At 31.3% G+C, this 25,280-nt stretch overlaps 1 protein-coding gene across 1 annotated transcript in view; it reads right to left on the bottom strand.

Annotated features, from left to right (window-relative positions):
• The window catches only part of LOC113387656 (MOXD1 homolog 2-like), a 300,484-nt gene that overhangs the window by 16,518 nt on the left and 258,686 nt on the right, over positions 1 to 25,280 (bottom strand). Inside the window, exon 4 of the mRNA XM_026625014.1 lies at positions 17,758 to 17,955. Coding sequence (XP_026480799.1) covers positions 17,758 to 17,955 — 198 coding nt within the window. The remainder of the gene's footprint in view (positions 1 to 17,757; positions 17,956 to 25,280) is intronic.

Raw genomic sequence — 25,280 nt, forward strand, 5'->3', positions numbered from 1 at the left:
CACTTTAATTATGATAACGAGAACGAGAATAAATGAACTGCTTCTGACTCTAAGAAACATATCAACAAAAATTAAAAAATGATTGAATTGCATTTACTATATACCTCTATATCACTTGTAACTTTTAGACCTGATGTCTAATTTGAATATAATATTAGATAAATTTGAGTAAAATTACATATTTTATAATATTGTCTTATATTGTAACACTCTATAGCAACTCTGAATCCTAAAAATCATAATCATCAAAGCTCTTGCAAGTGTATTTTGCATCAAGGCAGGTGATACTTTCTTCTGAATAACCTCGCATTTTAGAAGGCAACCCAATGGTTGGCCTATCCCATTTTGATTTTTATTATTGCAAGTATTTGATGCAGAAATGCTAGGATAGGGTTGTTTTTATATAGAAACAAAATAATAATGTGTTTAGGAATGAAAATTTGAAAACTCTTACAGGTGTAGTTTCTTGACTTTTGTTGCAATGTCGCATTATAGTACACAACCCAACGGTTAGCCTGTCCAGAGTTAATGTTTATTATTGCAATTTATCTAATATTGATAATATACTATTGATTTGAAGTAAAAATGCCGGAAAAGGGTTATTTTCACATGGATACATAATAATGTAGTGTTTGGGAATACAAATTTAAAAGCTCTTGCGAATATATTTTCTTGAAGTTTATTGCCGCAGATAATCCATTTAAATTGACAAAAGCTTATATTTATGATCATCATAACCTCTGACAATGGTCCAAATATTTTGTAATTTTAAAGTCATCCGACACTTTTAATTGTTGTCTGTTACAGGAGAGATTGCAATATACTTAAAAAATATTTAAATATATTAACTATCAAAGGCAATGATATATCTCCGAACTCATATCACCCTTAGAGTAATTGAAATCATTCTAGGAGTAAGATGTGTTAAGTTCTCCAACATAAAGCCCAAATAGTCCAGAACCACTGTTCCAGCTACAAGCCGAAATACATTCCAAAACCGTTCATTTCTCCCAAATTATAATAACCTGTATTGGCCCGTGTCAAGAGCACGCGACTAGCACAATACATGAAATATCAATTCACGCTGAATTCGTACTAACAGGAACTTCTGAATTTGACACGACACGACTCACGAGACCACAATCGATTCGGGGCAAGCAAAGTCAAAGTATTCGAAACCGCCCTCATCCACCTATAGAACTAATCCGGATCCGAAGTCCAATGGCTTAATCGTAAAGTAAAGATCATTATGCAAAATGTTATCTATGCTGATTCGATCGTAATTCGCGGTGGAAACCCGTATGTGCTGCCCGCACGGTCGTCAAGGGTCTTGTTAACAGAGAGAATTCGGTATTAAATGGCGATTATTAAGATTTGAATCGTCACTAGAGAATACACCGGTATTAATATAGGTACAAAGTGTAATTTTGGCTTGGGATTATGTTTTAGTATGTGATGAACTTGAAATATTGATCAAAGATTATTCAATTACAGATTATTGACAAATGAACAAAATCGTCTCTATTAGCACACCTCATTTTTAAATACTCGTTTATTGTCTCTAATTATACTCTCTACAATATTCATCTCTATATGTCACTATTTGTCTCTCACAATATATAATCTACTCACACATATTATTCTTTTGTTATTCTATCCACATGCCAGGCATTCTGAGATTTTAGTTGGTATTTTTATTATTGACTCCGATATACCCAGGCGAAACATCTAGTAACACAAGTAAATATTATCTTTCATAGTTTCATATTTCAACTCGCTATATAAAAAGATGACTATTAGATTCTGAATATGCATAACACCTATCTAAATTCAAAATATAATTTACTTGGTTGGCAACTAAGTAAGTGCGGCTTCCAGCTTAGATTCTTACAATTGAATTTTTAGGTTTGCTGACGTAGTCCAAATATGAAACTAATTTTGTTATTCAATAGGCAATTTAGATGTCCTTATCGGTAAAAATGAGTTTTTTCTATAGATTGCATAGTTTTCGTTTGGCATTCGTTGAAAAACGAAAAATCAAATGAAAAATTGATGTCATGGTTTGCTTTTTTGTTTCTGCAAAGGTGAAAAGCATCCTAAGCTTACAAAGGATTATGGGATGTTTATAGTGACAAAGCCTGGAAATCACAGCGCAAAGGCAAAATTAGTTTGCCAAATTTCGTTCTGGTGACTTTTCACTCAAAGATGAAAAACACTTTGGTCGTCCAGTTGAAGTTCATTAAAAATTGAATTACTTACTTTGAACTGTAATTACCAACCAAGTGATCAATTCTGATGTCTACATCAAACAACTAATGAAAATTCAACAATGCAGTTGAAAATGAGCAGCCTAGCAAATCAAAATTCCGATTTACTCCATTATTGACATCACATATCCTTGGCCACTCAGTAAAAATTATTGGATATTAGTTGGAATGTCTTACCACATTCACGATATTGTCATGATCTCACACCATCTTATTACATTTAGTTTCATTTTTTCACAAAACTCCTTGATTTCATGAGAAGTCAATAATGATAATGGTGTCAAATTGTGCCTGATTCAATTTTTTGCTAATAAGAACCAAAAGTTTCATGAGATCATGTTGCTATTTGGAAGATAACTAAAAAATTGAGTTATTTAGTTCTAATAAAACATGTTTTGAATTTCTGACAAAAATCCACACTTACTTAGTTGCCATATATGACATTGATTCAAAACCATATAGCCTTATCATGGAAATACTTAAAATGTAAATTATAATTTCGATATGTAATATCAAATACTGGTCCTTCCTATCAAATCTATTTACCATATTTGCAAATATAAAACTATAGTAATAAAATTATTAATCTCACTATTTGCCCTAAATTTTTATTTCATCCAATTCATCAAGCGAACTAAAAAAAAACACCATAAAACAACCTAAATTGCACAACTCTTAGCATTACGAACAAACTGCGCCTCAGTTAGTACACATCTTGCAGATGGGAACAAAAAAAACTAATATAATATATTAACCTGATACAGAATACAATAAGTAGAGTTGCTTCTGGGAAACGCTGCTTTATTTCCTATCCTCAGCTTTATTTCCCTGCGGGGAGTCTCCATGCAATAAAGTTTTACAGTAGTAAAACACTGGAGGAACATGTAAGGCGTATAATTACAACAGCAAGCGTTCCAGCAGTCCGAAGAGAAAATCGGTAGTGGGTCGAGTAGATGGCTGATGTAAAGAATTGATTAAAGTGACAAATTGCTCGATATTAGATTTATATGTCCTCCTTTCGAGTTAAGAACGAGCTCTATAGAAACTGATTCAAAGGATATAGTGACTGCAAAAAGTTGGAAAGAATGCTGTCCAAGAAATTGTTTTTCTCTACTCCTTACCGGATTGAATATTTATATCTATTGTGCTTGATTGTAATAATGCAGTATTTATAAAATTTATTATCCCACCGCTGCCACCAGAAAATGTTGGGACTTCACCAAATGATGTAATTGGCTCAACACTAAGCAGAGTATAAAAATTCTATAGGAAAGATTAAGAATGTTTGTTCGAAGAAGTTTACATTGAGTAAGTTATTATAAACGTTCAAAAATCGTAATTGATAATTATTACATATCTTCACGTTTCAGAGGTTTCTAAACATTTTGGCATACCTCAGAAAAATGGATATGTGTGCGTATGTACGTGAACCGATGTATAATACATTAATTTTTATTTTTTATATCGTATTATTATTTTTTCATAATTTTTCCATTCACAAATAAGGTTGAAGGCAAAATACCATCTTCTTATTATTTTACAAATACCGTAATGAGACCTTGTCAAGTTGATATATCGACTAAAATCAACAAACTTCCACTCTACCATCTATCATAAAACTTTAATCAGTATAAAATATTACTACCAAAACTACTCCGAACTTTCGACCCACTCATTCATTGATTATACATGTCGATAGAGGCGGGGTATGTTTATTTAAAATTACAGCAAATTAATTTCGTCGTACAAAAACTGTATATAACTTATAATAATATGTTAGACAAAGTTATACATATTGACTTTCCTTGGCTATGAAACTGGAACAAAGTCCTGAACGAGTCAGATCGTAACTTATAATTAATTCTAACAAAACTATCCATTTCGGAGTAGGTATAAAGTGTGCTACTATTCGGTTAATATTGATCGAGCAGGCTACGCAAAAGGTTATTAGGGAAAGAGTTGGTAAGAATAAATGAATGAAAAAATTTTATTAAAATCTTCTGATATCTCCGCAGAAAAAGCATTAGTTAGTAAATAAAGCAAGTAATATTGGAATTACAGAAAGTTGCCAATTTAAAAATAAATCTATAAATTAAACACACAATTTTCCTCAAATGGTTCATTTCTTTATACCTACGCGTTATTCATGATTCTGGTGACGTAGTGTATTAAAAAAAAAACAAATCACGTACAATTTATTATTAAATAATACCAATCATAAATAGTTAAATATTCATTGATGAATATTTATTAAGAATTTATTTAAAATTATAGCTAGAAGCACAATACCATCTATGAACTAAAATAATTATCATGGTCAATAAAGGGTGAAATAAAATAAATATTTTTAAAATTATAAGTTTATGTTAAATATTAAATAGATCATAATTCCCTTTAATAGACAATTTTCAAATAATATAATAATATTTGCTTAAAATCACCAGCCTTCTATTTATTATATGAACTGGAGTAGGGAAAGTGGTATATGTATAGCCTCGCACACGGATTGGAAATATTATCACGCCATTTCAAATGATAATAAATGCCTAATGGTAACAAGTTTAATTATGGAAACCTGAATATTGTAATCGAAACCGACTCAATGGCGTGCAATATAATTCTTCTGATAGTAATGGAACTACTTTTCATAGGCCTGTAATATTTCACGGTGGTCAGTTTGAGTACCAAATCTATCATGATGACACATTTCATGGAAATCGCGAAGGAGGAATTGTAGGGTTCTCCTTGTGAGTCTTTAGGTGCAGCAATTTTAGAACAACAAACATAATCACTTGAAATTTGTTCATAAAAATCTAATCTAGTACACTAGTACTGATAAATAAAAGTTAAACTCAAAATATTGAGGAAAATAATTTACAGTGTGATTGACAATTGTTATACAATAATATATGCAAGAAGAGATTACCAAAGTTCTTTTTACACAATAGCACTTCAATCAGGTGGCAGAATTCTTTAACACGTGCAATTACATGTTTCATTTAAAATTCAATAGATTTCACCATTTAATTTAGAATAACAGGTTCTGCAGTAATTCTACTTCATCAAATATTTTACCTTCATGAGTTAAAATCGGATGCATATTTGTTTACTATTGAGCACATTTGGGTATTTGGTGTGTTTAATCCATAGTCAATTCAAAATATGGGATAAACGCTATCGAAAATTTAGTAGGTATATTATCATTCCTCCCAGAGTCCTTTAAATTATCCAAGGCCGATCCTCGTTAGATGTTATCGGTCCACATTGGCATATCGAAACGTACGAGTACGTGGAGGTAGAAGAAACCATCAATATTCAATAACCCAACGGTTGCTTCCTTGCACATTAAATAGCCGCCATTAAGATTTTTCGATAAATGCCCGGGAACAAAACTTTTCCTATGTGTTTATATAAACACTTGTATTTTCTATCATTATATATGATCTATACACACACGGCGAACAGATAATCCGTGCTCGCATCTGACAACGAATATGTACCTTGCATATTTTATGAGACCATTGCTTTCCAGAGCGAATGCGCAAACATCTACGGTTCTTTGTGGAGCACGACTGCAAACAATATTGTACTGATTCTTTTACATTTATTCATAAAGCATTGCTTTCTCTAAGACATGAATGTAGGAAATCTTTAATGTAAATGCAATATTATAAATATAGGCGGAGCGGGATAAAACAATGCAAGAAACACATATTTGGAATCGATCATCCTACTTATAAACTAATTTCTAACCTATATATAAATAAGTGTATATGAGTCTGTCTGACTACTATACATTCAATCGGTGTGAAAATTTGGGAAACTTTTAGGTCTATATCCGGAAAGGTTTTCGCTAATTTGCATTGCAGGTGGTAAGGGTTCACTACCCTAATTGTTTTTTTTTATTCACCTAAACCCTAAATTTTCAACCTCTAATCACAAACGCCTGTTTCGTAAAAATTATTATAGTAATTACATAATTTTTCATCTAGATTTCTGTCATTGAGATTTAGTGAGCTTACGAAGAGGCTCCAAACACAAATTTTCAACGTATGTATTAGATCTATGTACTTTATTTTTAAATTTTAAACTATCCGCCACTTGCCAATTCCATTAATCATTTTAACCTGATGAATCATCGTCTTTTGGTGTAGACATTCTACACTGAATTTTACACTAATTGGGATATTTAACTCGCTGATGCTTCTAATATATTTCTTATTACTTCATAATAACTATAATTACCTAGTGAATCATTGTCTCTTTGTGGACGTTTTACACAAAACTTCTATTCAGATTTTCTTAGAAAACGATGCTAAATGTGATTTTTAACTCGTTGATGCTTCTAATACATCTCTTTATTACTTCATAATAACTATAGGTACCTGGAAAATCATCGTCTTTTCGTGGACGTTTTACACTGAAAATCTATTCAGATTTTCCTAGAAAATTATGCTAATTGGGATATTTAACTCGTTGGTGCTTCTAATATATCTCTTATTACTTCATAATAACTATAGACACCTGGAGAATCATCGTCTTTTTGTGGGCGTTTTACTCTGAATTTCTATTCAAAGTTTCTTTGAAAACGATGCTCATTGGGATATTTAACTCGCTGATGCTTCTAATACATTTCGTATTACTTCATAATAACTTTTGGCTACAAAGCTGCATTTTTGTTCAAATTTTTACCTTGTTCTATATTTTTGATTTAAAAACAAAACTTTTGGTTTTGTCACTAAATATATTTGTTATAAAATAAGAATATATGAATGATATAATTTCTATATATTATATAATTTATAAAATTATTTATCGAATTATTTATCGCCTCAAGTTCTAGTTGTTCGCCAATGCTTTAGATTTTCTGAATACGCTTTGCATCGCCCGAGGCACATAGCTTCGATACGACGGACTACTTTATTGATACAAAATTCATATAATCGCAAAGAAAACCGCCCCGGCACAAACTATACGTGCACGGTCTCCGAGCTTATTATTTTAGACTTGGAAGCTTACGCTACAATTTACATATTTTTTGTTAGAGCTTTCCACGTATTATTACGGCGAGGACGCTTTTTGTTAAAGACACAAATTATATAGATTGATAGGCGCTGCTTTTTAAATTGGCCAGGGTTCCGTAACCGAAGGGTGAAGGAGAAATCGTATGATGTGCATGCATAATCTGTACACTCCTGCCATATTAATACATCTGATGTGTTTGTGATTCTGGACAGAAACTACCAAGAAGATACTTCTCCGCATTTGAGAAAAAAATACCAATTAATGGTAACTATTAGGAAGGCATCTAAATAAGTGCGGTTTCTAGATTAGATGGATACAATTGAATTTTCAGGTTTGCTTGCTCACCTTTTATTAATAGATAGTAGGCAGTTTCGAAGTCCATTAGTACAAATAGTTTTTTAATCGATTGCATAGTTTTTGTTTGGCGTTCGTTGAAAGTTGGAAAATCAAATATAAATTTTTCTCATAATTTGCATTAGCTAAACAAGTGACCTATATGGTAATGGTAATATTTACAATTACCTTTACTGTAAGCAATAATGTATTAGATATTTCTAATTATTCTAAGATAACAATACTACACTCCAATTTGCGCAATCAGCGACTAAGTTCTTATCAATGTACCACTCATAAGTGTGTAATTTAACTTTGGAAGTTTGTATAGCCAAGTGCATATGACCCTTTAGATAAGTAATGTATAAGACATGTTAGAACACACGCCCTGTTATAGGTATGACAGAAGATAAAACGCTTTGTCGCATATATGTACGCGCTTCATGCGAGGCACCCACGCCGATAACAAACTATTTAAACTGAGGGTCGATGGAAAATTTATAAAAAGTTCTATATATATTTGTAAATTGTCACAAATATAAGTGTTTGCGCCAGAACGACAGAAGATGGCACTACCTTTGTCAGAGTTGGATAACACTAAAAATCTCTGGCAATTCCGAAATTAGAAGATTTGCGTATAAACGCTAATCATGAGCGTTTATGAGGGCTCGCTTGCGTTTCACGTACTTTGTTCACTTGTTTTTCCGTATGAGTTTGTTGAATTTTCGGAGTGTTAGATGTTATTTGTTTAAATAAATATTTTATTAATCGCAGCCAGTGTTTCTATTTGTGCTTTTCGAGTGAATTCCTTCCCCAGCATCCAATTCCTAAAGCGATCTGAGAATTCCGGACTCAAGCCACCATCCGACCGGGCAGATAACATCTAATATACTCAATTGTACCAAATCCTCGGAATAGCTATTGAGTCAAATTTAATAAGCTATTCTGAGAGGGTTAGAATGATTAAAAAAGCATTCGATTCGTATTGATTGATTGAATAATTTATTACATTTTTGCGGAAGCAGGTCCAACGGTTTTGGTAATGCAGAGCAAAAAGTGCAAAGAATAGGAGAGTCATTCAAAAGAATATGACTTGTATGGACGGTGTTTTTTTTATGTTTTCATTCTTGTAGGTGAACATATTTAAAGGTCGTCGCCCAAATATAAGCACTTATATTATATTAGATCTATAAAATATGAGGATAAAATGTATAGTATTTTTATTGATTATTTTAAAATATTTAAAACAATTGTAATTACTTATTGACACATTTTCATTGATGATCGACTATTTTTTATTGATGATTGGTTATTTTTATTTTGCAAATGTTCATTTTTTGTACGACAAATTCCAGAAATTTGCCTTAAGGTGTAATGCCATGCACCACTAGTTAGGATATAGATAAAAAAATAAAAAATTAATCATTTGCAAAGCAAGTAAATGTAAGTTGATATTTTAGCAAAATTCTTTCGAGCCGTTAGACTATCCGCCAATCTATTTTGACACTCAGCAAACGAATGTGAATTTCATCTACGCGGAAGGTAAGGTAAAACACTTTACTTCGCTCTCTCGAACAATATCGACCCAGCGACCGAGTTTTCCTATTTCGCTGCTCTATTCGCGATTTATTTCCGTCGTTTCCTATTCTTCCTCGATATCTCGGAACGTTGTTTCGGGCTTTTGTGCTCGAAATCTCGAGGAGCATCCCACGGGAAAGGAGGAAAATTCGAGGAAAACGTCAGCGGCAGCGGATGCCTGGCTGGTGTTCTGTTCCAATACGTCGCTCTGCTAAATGCATCGACCAGGATTTACAAGCTGGCACATGTACTAATATATAACCAGGCAGCCAGCGCGTCTATTCTTATGTAGTGCGAGGATTCTGAATCATTTTGAGGGAAGACATTTATTGAAAATTTTCTAAATTACATTGGATGATAAATTTTCAATTTTTATTGATTGAAATGTTTATTACGCGATCTGCGTACATAAAACAATGAGCGCATTTTGATTAGGTATTAGTAGATACTCCTAGCGGAAAATCTATACTACTGGGCTATAATATAAAACAACTAGTGGGATGCATGGCATCGTGCCTTAAGCAAAATTGCTGGAACTTCTGGTACCGTAATTAAAAATCTTGGTACGGAACCCAAAAAAAAATTACACAAAATGTGTACACATTATTAAAATCTCTATAAACTATCTGATAATTTGATGTACATATGCCCAATAAACATTTTTGACCGCCAAATGACATTTTGTAACTTATTTTTATTGAGGGTCCATAACCGCTGGACCTGCCTTTCTAAAAATTTAATCAGTTCTTCATCTTATCAATACAAGTAAAAAGTTTCTTGAATTATTGAAATCGGACGCTCGGAACTGAGTTACCGTTTTTGGCACTTTGTGCCCCATTTCTTCGGAACGGCTAGACCTGCCTTCGCCAAAATCTATTCAGCACCACTCCTTATTAATATGAATCGAATGTTTTTTGAAATATTCAAATCGGTTGATCGGTGTTCCCTAAATCGTCGACGAAAATTTGTATCCGCACACACACACACATACACATCCACACACACATTAACGCACACGCACCCCATGTTTCTAAGATATACCAAAATATTCAAAAACCTTTGATAAGATTATAAATATTTTCATGTTCGATTTTTTTGCGGTTACTATAACTTACCCTACGGGAAGTTAAACTTGTGGTGCATGGCACAGTGCCTTGAGGCAAATTGCAAGAACTTCTCGTACAGTAAACATTCGTGAAACAAAAATAATCAATCATCAATAATAATTTAACAATGAGTAATAACAATTATAATTATAATTATAATTATACTATATATTGTAAATTTCATCATCGTATTTTATAAATCTAGATAATATAAATGCTCACAACCTTTGTACATTTCTTTACACTGAAAATCACTCTAATCGGGTGCGCCGTCCTCTCATTTTCTCTGTTCATTGTTCATTGTTCAGTTTTCTCTCTCCGAAACCGCTGTAAATGTGATGAATTCGCAAAAATGTAATGAATTATTTATTCAATCAATACGAATCGAATATTTTTTTAATATTCTAATCGATTATGACCTTCTCTGAAAAGCTGGTTGTTTTTGCGCTTTTCTCTCCGTATCTCAGGAAATGCCAAATCTGCATTTGCCAAACACTAATCATCACATCTCCCCATCAATACAAATTGAATGTTTTTTGAACCATTCAAATCAATTGATCCCTGCTCCTGATATTGTGGATGAAAAATTGTATTCAAACATACACACACACTCACACACACACATACATACATTTTAAAAGGTATGCCAAAATGTTCAGAAACCCTGAAAAGTAAAGGTCTGAAAAAATTTTCATTACTATATCTTACCCTACGGGAAGTTACCCGTAGTTAATATTATACAAAATGTTGTAAAAAACAAACATATAATAGTATCTAAAATAAATATAATATAAATATAACTAGGTGAGATCAATAATTTTTGTATTCTTTGCAGACTATCTTGTTTGGATAGACGTCTATTTAATCGATAGTGAAACTTTAAATTTTGTCAGTTTCTAAAAAAACGAATTAATTAGAACACGTACTTGATAAGTTGTAATAAATCATAAAAGTTTCATTAAATAAGACCTTGTATGCACGGTTCAGAATCCCAGGTCTAGTCTAGTTACCCATCTCGTATGTTAGACTAGGTTTTGCCGTTTGTACTACGTCGGCATCCATTTAGCGCTCACGTAAGGAATGAGACTAAAAGCGGCGGAATTTCTCAGTGCTTCGGTGATAAGTGATAATTTATCGTGAGAGAATGCATGTGCGAAGAGATGTACACAGAACTATATGAATAAGTCACGATATAGTTATAGAATGAGGCTCTAATTTCACTCCGACACGGGAAAGTGTCAAGTCAAATTAGAGTTGAAAGGGGAATTGTGGGCTTTAGTGACTATGAAATCTTTTCATAGTCAAGATTTATATTTTTGAACAATTCTGGTTAGTCTGATTTGGAAAGAGAGAGTTTCTATGAAGAAGATTTTGAATCTGTTTGAATAAATAATGTATGAATCATTTGACAACTATGGTCAAGAAATATAATATCATCCTAACATGGATAACTTCGTAAAGATGACGGATAAGTTTATATTGACAATACTTGTTCTTGTTCAAAAGAGCTGTTCGAACGTATTCTCGTTTTATTATATAGGCCATGAAGGTGACAACCTTCAGGGCATTAAACTTTACACGGAATGGTTGCTACCCCTGGTAGAGGGGGTAGCGCAGTGTTTAAATTGAACTAGTTGTTCACTTCTAAAAGTAAAGTCCGCGGAACAGCATGTATAATAAATAACCAACAAATATATCTTCTTTCTATATAACTTAGTGACAAAATCAGTGATTGTAATTTAGAACTGCAACAAATACATAATTTAACAATAAATCAGTGTTTAATATAGTCCACAGCTACGAGGGTTAAATTATAACCCAACAACCTGAGTATCAAAGGAGAGTTTAAATAAATTTCATAACTACGTAAACAAATTACAGAGCAATCACGTACAAAAAAATCATAACAGTTTACACATTCAATAACAATAAGCCCGTCGTAATGTAATGATTGAGTCCTGTGACATCACGATATCAAGCAGTATATAAAATTTCTACCTAAGTTTATAGATCTCAAATACAACTTCAAGTAAAAATCGCCTCTCGTAGGCATTGCTGCAACATATATACACCAACACTAATAAATTTAGATATTACATATCTCTGCTATCATTACAAAATTTTAATTCCATCAAAAATCTTTGTTACCCCAAATATATCTTCAATCAACATGATATAGGTAGGTATAGTGAACAATCTCAGCCCCGGTGTGCGTGTTGGAAAATCGTTGAATTACTTTTACATCTGATTCCAAGTTTCATCGTTTTCCATTTATTTTGCGGCGTCACTAATGGAAAAGTTACTTGCGGAAATGGGATTTTTATTTAATTTAATTTTGCAAACGGTATTTATACCGAAATCTTTGTTTCGACACAAAATTGTTCCACTTTCAACGTACGCATTGCTGGCGAAAAAAGAATATGATTTATTGTAAAAGAAGGATTACATTATGAAGGTGTTCATTTGTTTTTAATAAAAAATCCATTAATAATATGATACAAACTCATTAAATTTAGATCTATTTGTAGCAATTCCTAATAATATTTCTCGTTGTATAAACACTTTCAATATCGTCTTAAAGATTTGTGTAACTTGCGATCGACTTAAGTTAATTCTGAGGGCGTTATCAGGGCCTATTTATTAGGTGCGATCTGTTGTCATCGATAAAGTTGCCCGAGAACAGTTTCGCTGATAAAATCATCTTTGTGCGTTTAAGGACTCCATACACCTCAACTTTGTATTTGATATTTGTGTGAAATAAATTAATACTATTTTTTTTTTAAATATTAGGAGTTTAACCACATTATTTTCGAGCACAAAATCGACCAAAAAACTGAGTTTCTATCTATTCAAAATCAATATATTTGTTTGACAAAATAAAATGATCCTGAATTTTCAAAATTGCGATATTTGTTTGACAAAATAAAATGATACTAAATAATCAAAATTACGATATTTGTTTGACAAAATAAAATGATGCTAAATATTTTTTTGAAATATTAAGAAGTTAACTACCAATAATTATTTTCGTGCGCAAGATCGACCAAAAAATTAATTTTGTAATAAGTCATAAAATAATTATTATCAGAGTTTAGTAAAAAATTACATGATTACATTTTTATAAATATACGATAACCAGAATGTACAGAATATGTCACAATTTGCCGGTAATTAAGTGAAATTATCATTTTTATATGGTTGCAAATAAGTAAGCAAAGTTTGTTATAAGCATAAATGTAATAAAAATTCTAGTAGGAGTTATTTTGATCAAACTTGTTAAATTAAACACATACACATTGAATGAATTAATAAAACTTTCAATCAAATTAATTAATTATTATAGTTCAATTAAATTAGTAATAACTTATTTATTACTTATAAAAAATTATCTATAAGAAAATAGTTAAGTTTATATTATTATCATTAAAATATTGTAAATATTATTTATAACGAATGGAAAAACAACTATTGAGTTGTTTTCCCAACATGTCACGATATTACACAATGTCCCTATTACGTATGACAATTTAATTGTAAATTCCACAAATTTGCTAAATGTCCTTAACTGGACAGTTGTAATTTTAGTTGCAAATAAAAAATGTGTTAGATTTCATAAAATATATATATTATATTTGAATACTAAGATAATCTAAATATCCATACAAAAATAGTAGGTAATTGGCATTCGATTTACTTTAAGAAATTTATTACTTTTTATTTATTACTGGTTGGCAATATAACTGGTTATTATTTAATATGATTATAATAATCGCAACTAACTCCAAAACAAATTGACTTAATTTTTAAATAAAAAAAAATTATTGACTTATTTAATTTAAGTGCAACGGTTGCGCATGGAGTCCTTAGTAGTGAGGTGACGCCCAACTCGCACTGCAGAAAAATACGAGAGAAAAAAATCTTGCCACATTTCGTCATAAGTTACGACTTGCAGTCGTTCTAGGTAATTATAACGATATCGGATTTGTCGAATCGATAACCGTTGAAATATTTCATATGGTTTGTTCATTATTATTACCTGTCTCTCCAGTTGCTCGCTCGGTAGACTACATATCAATAATATTAATGTCTTGCCTCGTTAGCGGTATATGGAATAATATTATAGTACCCCAATCATTGAATATAGATTGGTTCGGAATTAGTATCTAGTAAGCAATTTGTAACAGTAATGGAATAATTTTATGCGATATAAATAGAAATTGAATCACAAGTGTAAAAAATTTATTTTATCTATTTCAGGTTTATTCTTTAGAATGGCATACTTCCAACGTTTGTTCTTCAAAGTGTAAACAATTTACAAAATGGCACAGAGGGCAATTTTCTCGCTTAGGAAGTAATACCCGTCAATAACGCTTGCATAGTATTACTAACGTTGAAATATCGAAATAATCTTCGCATTTGGTTTTGCTTGCTAAACTATCCGATAGTTATATATTGCATTATGATGATGGGAAACCAATTTGCAACATTCCACGTCAACATTTGAGCTCAAGGCACGAACAATGCAATATGTACAGAATAGAATATTGAATATTTTGATGAAATAAAAAATAATATTTGGGAAACAGATTCGATATTACCTAAGCAAGTATAGAAATATAACTCAAAAAATATCAAACAATTCAAGACTATGTTAACCGAACATATAAATTTTTCAACCAAAAAAAAAATAGAACTGCCATCTCTCTCAGGTGTCAGTTCACCTAAAATTTGAACTTAAATCATTAAACAAAATATAATTTATGAATGTAGAATTGTTCTAAACCTAATCATTTATCTCGAAATATAGATATAAATAATTGTGACCAGTTATATGGAGATGGAATGCGGACTACGTGTACCAGAACAACATGACATGATATGATCTAATTGACAATAAACAGAATAATCTGTCCCCATATGAGTGGAAAATAGAAATACTTCTACATCAATAATTCACTAATGAAAAACTAACTAATAACTTTTATTCTCCAAATAAAATCCTTGGTAATTGAGAAGTTGACATCCTAAGTGGACAAGCCATAAACAGACCTGCACACCATTCAACTCAAAAGTTGAAATCCTAAGTGTGTAAAAAATTGCTTATTTTCAAAATATTTTTACATTATCTCCAATTAGTACGCATACTTTCTACAATTTATCTTTATATTATTAACTTCCCGAAGGAGAAGTTTATGTTTTCATAAAAAAATCCGATTCGCTAATTTTATGTTTTCTCGACGTTTCAAGCCATTCTGAATCGAATGAGACCAAATTTGGAAAAAGTATGTGTGTGTGTGTGTGTGTGTGTGTGTGTGTGTGTGCGTGTGCACCAACAGATTTTTTGCCGTAAATCGCCGTTTTCTCAAAAACGGCTGGACCGATTTCAAAAATTTAAAAGCCATTCGATGTATTTCGATGAGGACTATTGTTTGTCAGTTTTGTGCGACGATCGGCCAAACCGTTTTTTCGTAAATAGCAGAGAAGTGAAAACTCTTTCGTCCACGTTTTAGCCCGCAGTTATGAATCGATTTTGAAAATTCAAAAACCGTTCGAAAGATATTGGTTGGGAATCGTGCTGATTAGTTTTTGGTAGAGATCGGCCGGGCCGTTTTCTTGTAATAAAATTTAAAAAAAAAAAATTTCGACGATTTTTATGATTATTTTTTTAACGATAGATACCATAGTCTTCTAGATCATACTAAAATATTACGGCCCTACGACAACTGGTTCAGCTTTAAAAATTCGTCAAAGTTTGCAAAAATCAGTATGGTCTTTTTGGCATTTGTCAAAATTAGACTTTTGATCGACGTTTTCTCAAAAACGCCTGAACCGATTTTAGAAATTTAAAAGCCATTTGATGTATTTCGGTGAGGACGATTTGTGCAACGATCTGCCAAGCCGTTTCTTTGTAATTTGAAAAAAAGTGTTGAACTTTTCGTCCACATTTAAGCTCATCCTACCGAACCGATTTTGAAAAATCAAAAACTGTTCGAAAGATATCATTTGGGAATGATGCTGATTAATTTTAGGTGAAAATCTACCGAGCCGTTTTCTTGTAATTAAATGTTGAAAAAAAGTGTTAAATTTTCATCCACATTTAAGCTTATCCTACCGAACCGATTTTGAAAAATCAAAAACTGTTCGAAAGATATCATTAGGGAATGATGCTGATTAATTTTAGGTGAAAATCTACCGAGCCGTTTTCTTGTAATTAACTGTTGAAAAAAAGTGTTAAATTTTCGTCCACATTTAAGCTCATCCTACCGAACCGATTTTGAAAAATCAAAAACTGTTCGAAAGATATCATTTGGGAATGATGCTGATTAATTCTAGGTGAAAATCTACCGAGCCGTTTTCTTGTAATTAACTGTTAAAAAAAAATTTAAGCCTTTTTTCATGGAACTTTTTTGGCGATATACATCATGGTCTTATAGAACTTACTGTAATATTACGGCCTTACAACAAGTAGTTTAATTTTAAAAATTCGTCAAACTTTGCTAAAATTATTATCGTTTTTTTTTAAGTAGGATTGATGAAGTATATTATTTACACTTTTTTTTTGATTAAGTCGATTATTTACACATATCGGGAAGTTCATGTAATTTGCCTCAAGGCTAAATACCAAACCAACTAGTTTTACTTGATTTTTTCATTATACAACTAAAATAGAGTTCCCACAGTCAACTCTGGGTTTTCATAAAACGTAAAATAACTGTAAAGCTAGAGCAGATTTTTTGCTGCCTTTAACTACAGATCAGTTTGGTAACATAAATTAGCGTAAAACTGTATCTCACGTCATCACTGTACCTCCAATTGCCTGAATACTTCTTAATTATGATATGGTAATATATGGCAATGAATGACAACATACAACAGTTGCTGAAAACCTCGTTTCCTTAAATAATGATCTAAAGTTTTGATATATATCTCAGTCTTAATATCAAACAGTCCAGTCCTGTATCAATACACAATCAGCAAACATTCACTCTCGTTCCTGAGACATATTCTCTCATCTGTTCAAGGATGTAGACTTCTGTGTCACAACTTTTGATTTCCTATCGTTAGCTAATTGCATCTTATTTCTTTCAATTCGTGGGACACTATATGCGAACGTTTGTTGTGTTGAGCAATGCATACATAATTCCTAATTACATATGCATGGGATAGTTGTACGTTACTGAGAATTTTAATACTGGGACTAATTGCGTTATAGAATATTCAATATGGCATTGTAATTTACAAGCGAGGGAGGGCCGACTCGCAAAATTGAACACTGCCATTAGAAGCACTCGAGCGGTAACCTTTGGCCTATGATAGAAGGATACACAAATAAAAATACCTGGCAATATGACTACTCCCGAACATAATATAGTAATCGCAAACATCTTTGACATGTGTCCTATTAAATAACATTTCCAGATATTTTTTAAAAAATAACTTCTCCTTACCTCAGATCCTCTAGCCCAAGTTGCCACCACAGTGGTACAAGACAGGGGCGGACTATCTGGTTGATAGCAGGGTCTACCACGTTCCCTTGACATAGTTTCCAAATCCAATCCTGTTCCACCATTGTTGCCCTGACATTCATACAAAATCACATGATGCATGTAAGGAGCACTGCTTGCGTGATCGAGCAAAGGTTCATACTAGAAAAGAAAGATCAAATTATAATCAGAAAACCTAAAAATCATTAGTAGATCAATAAATATATAAATTATTTTTCTCTTTATTACTTTACAGCAGTATCGAATAAACCCAGGTTAATTATAGCTAGGATATACGATATTTTCATTGTGCCTCAGCAAAAAATCTGATATAGCAGAATCCGAGCAAAAACAAATCAAAGCGTTCTTTCTCCTTTATTATTTAGTAGCGCATACACACGGTTCAATGAAAAATTTCGTCCGATTCGTAAAATAACCGTGTATCAAATGTGCGCAAAAAATCTTTGCGAAAAACTCACAATGTCCACGGTCCAGTCGTATTTTTAGTCGTTAGGGTAGGTTTTCATGTACAAACTAGTAAAATATTACTGAAAATTTTAAATTTGTATTAGGCAATACTGAAAAGTGCTTATAAATACTTGTATATCCAAAATATTCAAATAAAGTAAATGATGCATCAATGACAAAGAAAATTTTTACAGTACCAATACCAAAAACTTTCCACCTAGGGCACACATATTTCCAAATGAAAATCCAAAATAAATTCCATTATGTATATAAATTGATTGTAGTTTAAGCTAAATGTTGTGGGTATTAAGCCTTTAATAAAAAAATGTTTTGTGTGGATCATACGTCCGCAGCCTAACTATTATAGTACTATGATACTGGCCCGAGGCGCATGATTACACATAGACAATGGCTCTTTGAAAAACATTCTCACAGCTCGTTTTCAACTGTTAAATCTGAGTTTCCCAACTCAAATGATCGCTGTAACTATGGTTAAATTCGTGTAACTTTATACAAAAGCCGCGGATTTGTTTGTTTGCCCGTTGTCGACCGCTTAACGCAATGGAAGGAAAAGCGAATGAATTTTTATAGCCGAGTTGAGTACTGCGAAACTATTTCTGGGAGCAATGGTTGTAAATGCTGTAGTTTTGCAGTATTTCAATAGAGATTATATAACAATGAATAGTTTGCAAACTTGTATTTTTATGCGACCGTTATTTAAATCCCGTGTCCTAGCTTTTACCTATGAGTCACATAAAAGCCATATACTTGCATAACATCGCTTTTTGAAAACCCAATGGTAAAACTTACTATATTTGATATATTTTAGTTACATTTTTTTTATATATTACTGCTATTTGATAATTTTTTCAATTAATAGCAGCAATAGAAACTTGTAATTGCAAGATCAAATCTTTTACCATATGGTCAAATAGAATCCCTATTTTTAACGTTATAATAAAATTTATATGAGCCTCTTCTGGTAATAGAGAGTCAATTGAGTCTATTAGGATCTAGTTAAGACTATTGAAATTTTAATGAACCACAATAGAATAATATAAAAGTGAGAGTAGTAAACTTATCAAATTATACAGAATAATGTTTGATTCGAATCATTTGGGAAACTCAGAACCCCCATGCCTGGCTGTTAAGAAAATATCGTAAATTTGCATTGCATTTTGAAAGCATTTGCAATGCTTTCAAAAGTAGTCATATATATACTAACAGTTCTTTGAACAAGATCTAGTAATTTTAGTGTGCAAAAAGTGTATTAATTTATTGACCAGAAAGTTATATGAACTAAATGAACACTTATATTGTCGCGACTGAAATTTCTCTATATCTACAACAAAAAGCCAACTTTCAAAATCATTTACCCAGAAACTGTGTCAAACTAAAGCCATATGATAATTTGCAATTGTCTACGTCGCAAAGAAAACTTTCCCAAATCATAGATTCAACGGCTCTGGGACAGCAATTTGCATTCGATTTCCATAACTATACAAAGATTTTGCATCGTAAAATTGCAAATAATTCGACATTTCGATACACGCTTGTGAGCAGTTTAAAATATAATAATTCTATCTGAACTTTCTACGCCTCGTCGTGAGATAATGCATGCAAATACTCTATCACAACTATTCCGTAACAAATGAACCACTATTGTTTCAACGATAAAGTTCAAAAATTAATTCTTGGATGGGTATTAACGTTTTTATGTTTTGTAATATAAAATCGAACTTTTACTTCGACGCAGATTTCAAAGTAAATTCTTGTTGCAAATTAAAATTGATATCATATTTCTTATCATTTTAAAGATTTTACCTTTGGCGCAACGGTTCAAAACGTTATATGAGAAAGTGATGCCCAAAATAAAAGTAATTTATCTTTATAGAGAAAAAGTAAATTGATATTATAAAACGTAGCACGTGCCTAAAACAAGTAACACAACGACGAACGTAATACTGCGAAAATCCTCGAGCAAAGAAAAACTAATTACGAAATCAAATAACCTTCTCTAAACGAGAGAGGAGCGATTCATTCACATCTCCGGTTCGCACCAATCAGGGGAAATAAACCTTTTAAATATTCAGAATAGAATCAATATTTGTATCAATCAATAACTAGAAGTGTTGGATAATGGATAATTCAATTGCAAAAGACTTAAACAAATACTTGTTAATTTTACGTCTCAACATTTTGTATACTCTGTACTACTTGGTTCACACCATTTTACCAAAAATAATAAATTAACTAGATAGAAATTGCCTTAAGGCAAGATGCATGAATTTCTTGATATAATGGATTTAATCAAAAAGTATCTGAATTGTTTATGTCTACCTGTCTAACAGTCTATTTTGTTTACCTAACTAACATACCTACCTAGCTGCCTACGTTTGTACCTCCATACATGCCAACCAGTTTACCAACACACTAATCTACTTCTCTATCTTTTCACTTGTTTACCTGTCTACCTTTCTATATGTCTGCCTATCTACCTTTCAACTTGTCTATCTGTACACCTGTGTCTACCAATCATCTGTGTATCAATATTTCTGCATGTATATGAATCAATTATAATGGTTTGTTTTGAGCATTTCAGATCACCTAGTACCGTTTTTTTAATTTTTACCCTGCGTAATTGCTGGACCTGCTTTCGAAAAACTATAATAAATTTTCCACTCTGGCAATACATGTAAAATTTTGTTTGAATCATTTGAATCGGATGCTCCGTTCTTTCAAAAACTGAATTGCCATTTTCTGCACTTTTTGTCCCTTATCTCCGAAACGGCTGGACCTGTCTTTGGCAAAAATAGGAACGTCTAATAGTAATCGAATATTTTTTGAAATCATTCAAATAGGTTGATCAGTGTCAAAATCATACAGGTGTGAGATTGGCAACCTCTGTATTTCAGATGAGAAATAAAAATTATTATCTCGCCCATCCGACGTTGTTGTTATCGTTCCCATATTTTGACTCAGTAAGGGATTCTAAGAAAAGATAATAAAGAAAATAATGTATTTGCGAATCGGGATGAAATTAAATAAAGCCTGTGTAAATTTGCATGCAAATTTCTTCAAACATACCTTGAATAGTAGAATATTGAATATATTATTCGATAAAATTAATAAGAACGATCAAGGAACATGATACTTTTTGTTAACATCTAGATATTGAAACTTATGAACCATAAAAAAATTATACAGAGCTATTGCGAAACAAAGATTCAATTCTCATAAATCATATTGAATCTTTGAGAAAAAAGATATTTACAGGGTGGACCATTTCTGATAAAAAGTAGAACCGTTTCTGATAAAAATGTTAAATATTTTTATTAATCTATTTAAAATAGCTGTAACATACTTCCTTGTACCAAAACAAATTATAGCCGAAATAAAAAAATGTGCTTTATCTAGACATATGCTCCCACTTTAAATGGTGCTACCACTTTAAATGGCCCACTCTACTTTATATTAATTTCACATATTTTACGAGTCTATGCATAAATAATGAATATATATTATAAAGAATTGATATAGTTATTTATTTAAGTTTCTGCAACTGTGCGTTAATATAGCTAGAATATTCAAAATTTTATTCAACAAGAAATTTTCTGAAAACTTCAGAGTTAAAATCGATTTTTTCACTCAGTCGATGTTTTTTGGAAAAAGTTTTATCGTATTTGCCGCCGTTTAAGATAAAACACAAACGAAACTTTTCCTAAAGAAATATTGATTGTTCGCGACGAATTTTCACCCTCCGTGTTATTCTTTAAAGGAAAACAAATCGCCGACCTGTGAATTATCATTCCTGCAAACCCTTCGCGAAGTTCCTATATAAAATTCAGAGTGGTGGAGTGTGTGGTTGTGTATTCGCGCGAATTCTTACACGTTTTTAAATCAAGGGCTGATTGTAAGAAGATTACTAATAATAAACACTTGTAGCTGATTAATTATATAATCTATAAATTTTGAAGAAAAAATAGAAAAAAAATATATCACATTATTTGAAAAATATGAGCTTTTAAGTGGAACCCAGAGCTTTGGTAGTATTGTGATCATTTTTTGGTTATTGTAGTAATTTTTATTGATTTTGTTCCTTTAAACTTGGAAACCATAATCGTGAAAAACATAATTTCAAGGACCACGCTATGAATAATGACAATTATCCAAGGTTTTTATGAATTAAAACTTTTTTTTGAACTATGAATTAAGGTCTCCTTTGAAATAAATGTACTTTAGTGTGTTGCCAACTTCCATCAAATTTGGCGCATTTATTCAGGACTGTAAATGGCAAAATACTTGAAAATTTCATAATAACAACTTCTAGTAAAAAAATAAAAATAATATGATTTTTGACAGTAAATTTTACTCACAATCAGTTCAAATGTTTGTCGTGCATACAATCTCTAATGTGTGAGACAAAAATTTGTGAGTTTAGGGGATGAAGAACAACCCATGAATGACAATTTGCTCTAAATGCAAAAAAAAATTAGAATTTGAGCCAAAATCACATTTTTTTAAATAATTAAAGCTACTATAAGTAAGAAAAATCTTTTGCGCCTAATGCATATATTTTGCTTCAATTTTATTATTCAAGCTCTCTTACTAACATTTTTAACCTTTAGTCTTTTTCTGTCTGCCTTCCTGCTTCTCAGCTACGCTCAAGTGTAGCTCTACGGTTGACTGCTGCTACGTTGTCGTCGTAGACTTTATTTGCATAATGAGGAAGCATTGTTTCGCCCACAGTCAAACGCAGTACGACAATGTTTCTTAAAAAATATTATATGCCACCATACATTACATAGTCCCAGACGCAAATAAATTAATTTACTTTTATTCGTAATGATACATGTCGAGGAAAAAATCGTAGGGTAAACAACCTGGGATTATACGAAAAATGGAATGCTTTGTAAAGTTCAATAGTTTTTGTTTTATTAGACGGGCAGTAGTGATGCATTAAGATATGACATCATTTCTAGAAAGTTTCATAAAAAATTATATATGTATAAATATTTTGTATAAATCTGAATTTGATGTTCACCTATGTATCAACAAAGTCTACTAATCGGTAGACAATAAAAACATAAATTTCTTTCAAAAATTTATTTAAAATCCATACGTTTCGTCTATAATCCTAGCCTTCATTCAGTAGAAACTAAAAATAAAATTAAAAACTAAAACAATTGAATTGAAGTAAAAAAAAAATAAAAAAGTAAATAGTACTTATAATTAGTTAAGCTTAGTGTTAAATTGAAAAATTTTAATAATCCATGGTATCAGGATATGGTAATGCACTACACTATGTATTATAAACATTAAACTAGTAAATGCACAATATTTTCACAAAATGCTAATTTAAAAAATCACAAATGGATAGTGTGTTATTCGTAGACTGGTTGGAGATATAATGGAGAAAAGACTTTTTAAAAAATATTTTTACAAATATTCTACACATGTGTGGAACGAATTTCATTGTTTTGTGAGAAATTTGGAAATGTTATCTAGATAAAAGAGATTTGTGTCGCACAGCGTGTTAAGTTCATTCCGTTTATTTATTGTCTTATTGTTAAAAATAGTTAAAAAAGATCCTTTTATAATTCTTCGTTTAAATAAATTTTGTTCGAATTGCAGTACAGTCGGGTTAGAAAAGTCCAGTTTTAAAGTATAAATATGGTCCGCACGCATAGTTTTAAATTGTCTCGGATTTTTTTAATTGTTTTTATTTGAATTGTTATTATAAACGTTTAATTAAATTCTGGCTTGTTTCTCCTACATAAATAAAATTACAATATAGACAATTTACTTGATAGACGAAATTTCTAAGTCGTTCGATATTAATATATATATATATATATATATATATATATATATATTTGTTTGTGTGTGCAATTTAATTATTGAATTATTCAAATAATTTCGTTCTTCTCCATTGTGAAATCTTCATTTCTATCATACCGAATGCTTAAAAAACAATACGCGTTTTGCGTAAAAATTCTCTTGAACTGTTTCGCCAGAGTACTTCTTGCTTAATTATTTGCATAAATTATAATAACTCTATTAAAAAACACCAAGTTTTATGGAAGCGGTTTGATCCCCTGGAGAATCGCCGCGTCGGGCAATTTGTCCAATTAAAACTGACTTAAACTTCTATTCGTTTGGGATGCTAATATTACGAATTGTTGCTTTATTCGCTTTTCAGCAAAAAATGTAGAAAAAAAAGATAAAACTGTGTCGAATGATAGAAATGAAATTATAAGATGAAGTTGGGGTGTGAAGATATTACTATTGACTAAAACAATTTAATTCATTTGGCCTCAATAATTGGATTTTTTTTTTAAATAATAATGCCTTCCATTAATTTAATAATTCTCATATTGTATACTTCTCCACAAGCAGATTTTTTAATAAAAATTAGTTCTGAATCTGAATGTATTTGAATCAATATTTATAATTGATAATAAAGTTAAAATTTATTTAAACATAATATAATAGTGCTCGACTTGAATTTAAGTGCTCGGATCAAATCCCGGTACAGACAACAGTAAATATGTCAGCAGTTAATTGTTAGACAAAAAATGAATGACTAACAATTTATTAAATACTAAAAAATGTGCATATAAACAACGAATTTAAAATTCAATAAATTTTTAAATGAAATCCATGTTATTTATTACCAGTCCCCCCATATTATTCCGCCAGTTTCACACATAGAATAATGGCAGATCGTTGTTCAAACTTTTAAGGAATTGAATGGCAATTCAGGCGAAAGAAATTCTGCTTCGTTTTCGAGTTGTGCGAGGGGAATAATTTATAAGATTAAGTAAGATTGGCATGAGGGGAACTTGTTCCGAGATATTTTTACGATTCTCGAGAAATTCGAGCTGGCGAAAAATTCATTTGTGTATATTTCGTGAATTAATAAATTGTCTGTTATGTTTATCATTGTTTGTTTTCGTCTCTCTTATTCATTCTGAATATGGCTCAATTTGGGAAACAGAAATAAATGTATAGGTAAT

This window comes from Ctenocephalides felis, unplaced genomic scaffold (assembly GCF_003426905.1).
Source record: "Ctenocephalides felis isolate EL2017-DRISC unplaced genomic scaffold, ASM342690v1 CF-g0.4_SCAFFOLD_03572, whole genome shotgun sequence".
NCBI lineage: Eukaryota > Metazoa > Arthropoda > Insecta > Siphonaptera > Pulicidae > Ctenocephalides > Ctenocephalides felis.